Raw genomic sequence first — 8684 nt, 5'->3', positions numbered from 1 at the left:
TGTTGACTGGACCCCTAACATCCAACGTGGCAGGCCCGCGTACGACTCTTCCCAATCGCCATATATTTGTGCCACTGCCTTCTGCTTGGCCATCCAAACCTTCCTGTAGCTAGGCCAGAACCCGTAATCAGCTTCTGTAGCTTGTTACAATACCTTTACCGTAACCGCAGCGTCTGCCCTAACCAACGGAAGAATCCTCGCACAGATGACGTGGTAATCCAGCTGACGGTGATCACTCGAAATAGAGGTTGCCAAGCATGTGTGTGACCCGTTGTACCTCCTAACCTCCCAAGTGCCCTTGCGTGCACGCAGGGCTACTCAAATCAACCAACTACAACCCTTCCCGAATTCCTTGCATTTTCCATGATACTTCAGATGATCTGATTCGATGACTCTGTACTCAACACCTCGCCGGATGCTATAGTCCTTCACACTCAGCACAGCTTCATCTTTGTTCTGGAATGATTGCCCGATCTGAAATTCTGTAGAAGAGCCCCGACTGTGTTACCGCCGTCGTCCTGTTGAGCCAGAGCATCCAAGTTTAGTGTGGAGAAGTGTGGAGGGTACTGCTGAGAAGCAGAACTTGAAGGCATATGCTGCGTATGTGGATTTGCACCTGTGTCGTCGTCGCTGTCCCCTACGATATCAACAGGCTCCTGGTCAGAGTCATCGTCACACATTGCATTCTCTACTCGATCGGGTCCACCAAAGCCTTCCATATAAGTTAACAGGCCACCCCCAGTGCCGACATCATGAGGAGGCTCAACGACTGCTGCATTCTCCAAAGTTACAGAACCAACAACCTCTGTTCGGTCTAAATCAGCCGCGAATGAAGGGGATGCTACTGGTGGATGATACGGTCTGACCGTAGGCATCGAACTAGATGCACCTCCGGCGACAGTCGAGCCAGGAACTGGAGCAGATGCCCCAGAACTTTCAACACCGACCTCCAACTTCGCGAACAACTCGTGGATTCTGATCTCCGGAAAACTCCTTACGCAATGGAACAAAACCCTAAGATCTTCATCAGCCTTAACCACAAAGGTATCATACTTAACACCGGTCGAGACAACTGCGATGGGGATCTTGTAGTATAGTTTCTTCACCCACTTGCTACCAAACACGCCAAGCTTTTGCAAGATGTTGTTCTTCAAATCTGATAAGGAGCTTGACGAACTGATGAAAACACTCAGTGGTTCTCTGTCAGTGAACTTCACACCCTCGCTTTTGCTTTTTTTAATTTTGCCATAGCAATGCACTAAGGCTAGAAAACTCTCTCCCTCACTTGCCATTGTGAAAATGATCTCTTATGGAGCTTGAATCACTCACATATATATAGAGTTTCTGTGATTGTAAACCGTGGGAACCTTCAGGGTTTTATGCACATCACTCCTCCTTCATAAACCGTGGTAGGCCACAGAGGTTTATATTCATGTCGTTTTCTTCATAAACCGTGGTAACCTACCACGGTTTATGCATGCCTTGCCTTGTTCCTAAACCGTGGGAACCTCCCACGGTTTACGTATAAATCCAAAACCGTGTTAACTTGCCACGGATTACATAGAATTCGTTTTGCACATTCACGTAGGAGGATTCCATTTTATGTATTTGGGTAAACATTTCAAGCAGTTTATTTATTTGGGTAAATTGCCCTAATATTAAATTGTGATACTTAAATATATAATTAAATCAATTAGTTAATATAATTAATCCATCATAATAAATTGTATTTAATGTGTATTTAATGAGTTAAAAGAAATAAATTAGGAAACACTCTCAAAAGCATGTCACGTCAGCTTTATCATTAGGTGTAAAAAAATCGATTTTTGTATAATAGAATAGATTTTTAGCTGCAAACAGAAAAACGGAGAAAATAATATACATGGTACATGACATGTTTTATTTTGTATTGATACATATTCAACACTAAATTGCTGATATAATAGCTCCAGACCGAATTAGATAACAAACTCTATAGTCCATACCACCTGGCCGAAAGTAGCCGAGGCTCCTGTTTGGGTGGCACCTAGTGCCTACTATGGAATATGGATAAGAGTAGGGGTGACAACATATACCCTATCCACGGGTATCCAATCCGACCCCACCCGATCGGGTAGGGTTGTCAACCCTATCCGACAAGCTCGCGCCCTATATATGTATGTTATATATTTATATAAAAATATGTTTCAAGTGAATGTTAAACCAAAGACTTCTCACTAAATGTAAAAGATCCTTAGCCACTAAAAGATCATTAATTGATAATTTAATTTTTTTCTTTTACATAAAAGTCTGTTCTATTTTAAATTATCATGAAGTTATATAATAATTTTCTATCTTTTTTGTAACCCGCGGGTAGGGTCGGATACCCGCGAATTGAGAACGGATAGGGTTAAGATTAGGATATTCTCAACCCGCGAATAAAGTAGGGTTGAATTTATATAAAAATCTCAACCCACGGGTAGGGTTAGAGTTGGCTTTAAACCCTACCCTACCCTACCCATTGCCACTCCTAGATAAGAGCGAATAGAGTAGGGTTGAATTTATATAAAAATCTCAACCCACGGGTAAGGTTAGAGTTGGCTTTAAACCCTACCCTACCCTACCCATTGCCACACATAGATAAGAGCGCATCTTGCTTCCATCGAATCAAGATCCTCTAAAGTGAAGACGTTAATAAAGTGGTAAAATAAGAAATTAATCATTCTTAAATTAAAATAATGAAACACATTTAATGAAAGGATGAATAACCCATCACTTTACCAACTTCCTCGTTTAAGAGAATCCAAATTCCTTCCATCCATGTTCTCTATAATAAGTCTGGTGTGAAAAAGGTTAAAGAGGCAATAAGCCAATAACGTTTCTCAATTAACTATTGTCCATGAACTTGGACCATTAATAACCATGCATCAAATGAACAAAATAGTCAAACCTCTGCTCGACAAACAAAAATGGTATACTCAACAGTTTCATCTTTCATGTTTGAGATTCCGTGCATCAAAGAAACAGATAGATGTACACTCAACCAAAAAAGAAAAAAAAAAGATGTACACTCCAGAATCAAATAGTTTGTCAATGCGTTGACGATTGTCCTAATGCTGGAGATAACAGGAACTGATTCTCTCGGACACAACAAATGAATCGCCTAACCAATCGGGATCAACTCCTGACGAGAGATTTAAGAGAGTTTACAAAGAGAACTGAATCACTTGTACAGCAGAGATATATTTAATAATAAAAAAGTCTACGCGAAAAACCATTACAGTTCATATGGATCCCAAGCTAATACATTCCTCTAATTTTATCACGTCCCACACCACGCCTATCATCTCTTACACGATCCAAGTACATATCTTGGCGATAGTCTTTTGGCGGTGGGGCACCCCTTATTGGAGAACGGCTTCTCTCTCTCACGTCACGGGCCCACGGACCCCGGTGAGGCAAGAGAGGTGCAGAGGGTGGGGGCGATGGCAATCGCCTATCAAAAACTTTTCTTTCACCAGAGAAATCATCTCTTGCAGGGCGTCTCGGACCAAAGTCCAGTGGGGGGGACCTATCAAACCTGTTTCTCCCCCTGTATGAATCTTCAATGTAATCTATCCGCTCTCTGCGCGCATGAGGAGAATCCGGAAATCTTCCTTCATGCCTTAGTGGTGGCAGATACTCTTTAGGAGCATCCCTGGCAAAACCCCGAGGTGGAGATCTATAGCCATTCATTGCCCTTTCCGGAGAACGGGCAATCGAGGGGCCAGGAAGGCGTCTAGGAGGAGCATGAAGTGGTGGAGGACCAGGATAAGCCCTCCGAGGACTTGCACCACTAGCAAAACGAGGCCTATTACAGCTGTTACAGTGGTCCCGCCTTGCAAAGTTAAGATTGCCACATCTGCAACATCACAAAGCCAGATAAATTTTGAGGGAACGTACTCATGTGAAGAATATAACCAACACGTAACTATCATCTAACTCAAAATACAACATCCAGAACCTCATGACTAAATACAAGATATATAAGCGCATGTGCAAGAAGCAATTCCCACTCAAGCAGAAAACATAGTTACCTGGGATCCGGACAGAACCAATCTCCCTCCCTAGGACGCACATTTGGATTATTTCTACTGACGTTGTCCCCTCTAAGTAATCCAGGATTGAAGCCAGGCCTATCAAAGGCTCTACCGACTGGCCTGCCACCTACTCTCCCTCGGCCATAAGGGGGTGATGGGTCTCGATATCTCCCAGCTTCTCTTGCATTACCATACCCACGATTTCGTGACAAATTATCATAATCAGAACCATAGCGATGATCTGCATCGCTGCGACGAACTGGAGAGGCAGAACCTGCATGAGTTCTATGTCCTGGGAAAAGAAAGACAGCACAGTCTAAAAATAAGGAACCAACATGAAGTAAAGGACAAAGTAACTATGCAATCTATATTAAAATCGTAATATTAGCGATCAGCAACAGCCAGACGGTCTTTGACACTTCATAAGGAAAGTTATCACCACGCAGGGATCTTCCTCATTGTTATGTAAGAAGGTGAAGCGCGCATGAGGTTTACATGATAACCCTTCACTGTTGCTTCCCAAACAGCTGATCCTTGTTAGCAGCGAAGTTAACATGTCAAACGAGCCAGCCAGGATTCGGACTAACAAAAGTATCCATGTCCTTGATACAAGCCAACCCATATCTTTTTCTATCTCAAACGGCTACGTTCATTTACCTCATAGACTACTACATTGTTAAATATAAACTATTTAACCTAAGCATTCTATAGTTTGAAGCTATGCCACTTAATGCAATCTCCTCTATAAAATAAAAACCAAGTTACAAACCCAGCTTCAAATGAAGTTATTTTCTAATTCCTAGAAAACGCAGGCCCGTGAAGGAAACCAATAATTAGATTTCACCCTTCACAATGTAATCTCACATCCACAAGCAGAATACCAAAATGTACACCATAAAGAAATATGCACCAGTGAACACCACCAAAGGACAAATAATCCCAACAGTTTAATCCATTGTGCCAGAGGTCAGATTTAGGCAACAAAGTTCAGAAATTTGCAGAAAACCATACCAAACAATGATCCAGGCAGAAAACCCCACCAAGCCAATTAGCAAGTGAAACAATGACCATAAGCAATCCACCCCCCGTTTTTTGCTATAAACTATAACCTAAATAACTCCAAAACAACAGTAGAATGAAATTGAATAGAGAAGTATGTTGCCACCATGTTAGAAGACATGCATCCATTTTCACCATATCATTGCCCCAAGCCAGCGTATTCTCAATAGGAAAAATCTTAAGGATTAAGCAGAAGATAGAAAAATCCCAATATAATTGAAACGCCCAAATTTGCGTGATGATGAATTATTACTCTGTAAAGAAGCCTTTGAAGTAGTAAACAAATATCTGTCTGTACCATCCCTATATAATCAACCAAATGAGGAAAAAAAACCCCCCTAAAAGCAAAATGATAACCACCGGCCACAATCATCACAAGGGTATTAATATGTAACTGGAATTGCAATTACCATGGGCCCAAAAACAGAACCATGTAACCAGTGATGGTATGAAGTTTATCATTGGTGAACATGTTGTCATGAGGTCAGGAAGGCTTCCACAGAAATAACAGTGCACTCACTCACGGAGAAATCCTTATCAAGGAGCCAAGACCCATCAAAAGACTGGTTACAACTAAAGATGATATCACTAAAACAATTAATAAGAGGTCAGTTTCAGCCCTCTACATGAGTGTCCTGTCACCAAAATTATGTCTCTGTCCTAGATCAAATCTCAGATTCCATTAAACCCCCACAGATAACCCAAACCAAACATATATCCATGGCTCTGCAAAATAAGAACACATGAGACGGATTCTTTGCTGCAAAAAACCCACATGTTCAGCAGAATAGACTCATCCATCATCCAAAAATCTTATAAACCCTTGAATTAAAAAAAATATCAGATCATGATCCAAGGCTTAATTCATAGCATCGTGCCTTCCTCAAGGCCCAAGTTCTTGCAAGCACAACAGAGCTGTAACACACAAATGTAAAATTTATTTACTGGTTGACACTTGACACTCCATAATTGTTAGGAGATCCACATGGTTGACAAACATATTGTATAAACATTAACTCTAATAAAACTCATCACAATATATGGTAGTTTCCATATGATGGGACCCTCACACAAATCAAAGAGAATTTCAACTCACTTAGTCCACGTGAAATCATACTTAAAAAGTTCTGAGTTCCTGGCATGGGAAAGAAATAACCTAATAATACTCTTTAGTTATGAGAACTATATAGGCAGTAAATGAATTCACCTGTGTCATATTTCAACATGAATTTATTTTAGGTTATTGACTAATAACATACCTCCGGGATGCAGGCGAGTATATAACAACAATAGGGTAAATTATTGATGCCAAAATCAAATTAAATTAAATTAAATGCCTATACAGAACAACGAACCCTAATTCATGGTAGCACGAATCCAAATCCATTAGAAAAGGCCTATCGGCAAAATTTCAACAAGAGACAGAAAAAGCGTCAATGCGTACACAAAAAACATGTTAACCGCACGTGCAAACGTAATTTCTCAGAAGATACAAACACATGATATATCGATCTGAATTTGAAAAGAAAACGAAAACCTAAGTCGCAATCAAATTGGATAAGCGATGAAAAAACAAGGAGAGAGAGAGAGAGAGAGAGAGAGAGAAGACAAACCAGGAGGATCGTGTGGGAATCGAGCGGAGCGGGAATGAAGAGGTGGAGGAGGAGGGTCACGGTCACGGTCACGGTCTCGATCGCGGTGACGATGACGGTCGGGTGAAGGAGAGGCGTCGGTGGTGTTGGTGGAGGGACGGACGACGAGGCTGCTTAAGAGAGGCGGCTGCTGGTGGTGCTGATGCGGCGGCGCTTCTTCGTTGTTCTCTCTGGAAGCCATATTGAGTGCAGTGATTGTGATTGTGATTGTGAATTGACGCTCTCACGCCTTCACAACAAATCCTTTTCCTTTTCCTTGGCTTCCTGTGTGTTAGGGTTTGTCTGGGGGAGTTTTTTATTTTATTTTAAATAATTTTTATTAAAAGATTAAAAAAATTAAAAATAATTTTATATTTAGATTTTTTATATAACAAAAATTATTTATTAATTATATTTGAGTATAATAATATAAAAATATTACTTAACTATTTTTTTAAGTAAAAAATATCTTTTTAAAAATATAAATTGTAATTTAAAAAATAATATTTTTTTAGTATTTTTATTTTTATTATCAAAAGTTTATTAAATATGTTAAAATTAATTTGAAATTTTTTTATTTTTTAAAAATAATTTATAAAAATTAATTTTTAAAATATAATTTTTTAAAAGTTATAGTATTTATATTTAGTAAATTAAATTAAAAATAATATTTAATAATAATAATAAATATTGCATTTAGTATAATGACTTTTAAAATTAAAAATATTATAATAGACATTAATACAAGGATTAAATTTTAGATATTAATTAAGGTATAAGAATATATTAGACTTTTTAATTTTGATAAACACAATTTATTACTGAAAAATTCTACCTTAAGTGCTTTCATTTTCATTTTTTAAAAATTGTAAGTACAAGCACGTGAACTTTTTGATGTACTAAAAATAAAAAATGAAGAGTTTGCGCTTTTTAAAAGTTCAAACTCCTCATTTTGTGTTTGGTAAATTAAAAAGATCATGTGCTTGTGTTTGCAACTTTTAAAAGATCGGGATACTTTTGAAAGCACCTAAAATAGAGTTTTTTAAAGTTGGCTTGTGCTTTTCAAAATTTAAAAGTCTAATATAACTTCATATGTTAACCAATTTTCAAATTTAATACTTACATTTATGTCTATTATAGTATTTTTTAATTTTAAAAGCTATTTTGCCAAACGTAATTGATGTTGCTTGTGTTTATTGAAAGCTATTTTTAATTTGATTTACCAAACATAAATACTACAACTTTTAAAAAGTCATCTTTTAAAAGTTAACTTTTATAAGCTACTTTTGAAAAGTAAAAGTTTTACCAAACTAAGCCAATATTGAAAAAGCGAGATCACGCATTTATTATTAGGGTCACGCTAGTGTACAGATCAAAGTTCATACAGATATATAGATTTATTTTCACCTTGTTTCACATGTTGACACGTGTTGACCCCTTGTTGCAGTATGCAGCTGGCGCAGAGGAGGTGGCGTGAGCTCATGGAAGATGTGATGGAGCCAGCTTGGTGGGGTGTAGTCGAACGGGGTTTTGAACATCCCGCGTTCCGTTGGAGGGAGGCTCGCGACATGGGCTTTGTTTGGGGCAAAAAAAGGATGGCAAGCATGCACTTCGCTTTCACAATGTCATAACATCGAAGGAATCCCTAGGTGCAGTGAGGAGGACTGTCGTTGCTGGTGTTATTGCTGCTGCTCCTGTCGGTGGCGCGCGGGATCAGCCGGTGGTCGAAGTGGTCCGAGGCGGTGAAGGTGTTGGCCCACTGCGCCAAGCCCCAGTTTCGTCGTGGTAGGTATGGAGTGGGGGACCAGCGATTCGTCATCTTGGTAAGTAAGGAGCTGCCTGGCCCCTTTCCTCATTCATCCTCCATGCTTGTAATTTGATAATGGGCACATGTATAGGATTATCTAGAACGTGAATGGTGTCTTGTTATTTGTTC

At 39.2% G+C, this 8684-nt stretch overlaps 1 protein-coding gene across 2 annotated transcripts; it reads right to left on the bottom strand.

Moving 5' to 3' along the window:
• Nucleotides 1-2932: 2932 nt before the first annotated feature.
• Nucleotides 2933-7058, bottom strand: LOC112790238 (uncharacterized). 2 transcript variants are annotated; one of them, XM_025832541.3, is made up of 3 exons: nt 6731-7058; nt 4056-4350; nt 2933-3880 (listed from the first exon to the last, which is right to left on the bottom strand). In XM_025832541.3, the coding sequence occupies exons 1-3, from the start codon at nt 6948-6950 to the stop codon at nt 3280-3282; spliced, it is 1116 nt and encodes a 371-aa protein (XP_025688326.1). In that variant the 5' UTR covers nt 6951-7058; the 3' UTR covers nt 2933-3279. The 2 variants fall into 2 exon arrangements, with proteins under 2 accessions (XP_025688326.1, XP_072088889.1); XM_072232788.1 differs by lacking the exon at nt 6731-7058 and adding an exon at nt 5528-5887.
• Nucleotides 7059-8684: the final 1626 nt, after the last annotated feature.

This window comes from Arachis hypogaea, chromosome 3 (genome assembly GCF_003086295.3).
Source record: "Arachis hypogaea cultivar Tifrunner chromosome 3, arahy.Tifrunner.gnm2.J5K5, whole genome shotgun sequence".
NCBI lineage: Eukaryota > Viridiplantae > Streptophyta > Magnoliopsida > Fabales > Fabaceae > Arachis > Arachis hypogaea.
Note: the sequence above shows the minus strand (reverse complement) of the source record. Positions and strands in the feature narration are given on the sequence as shown.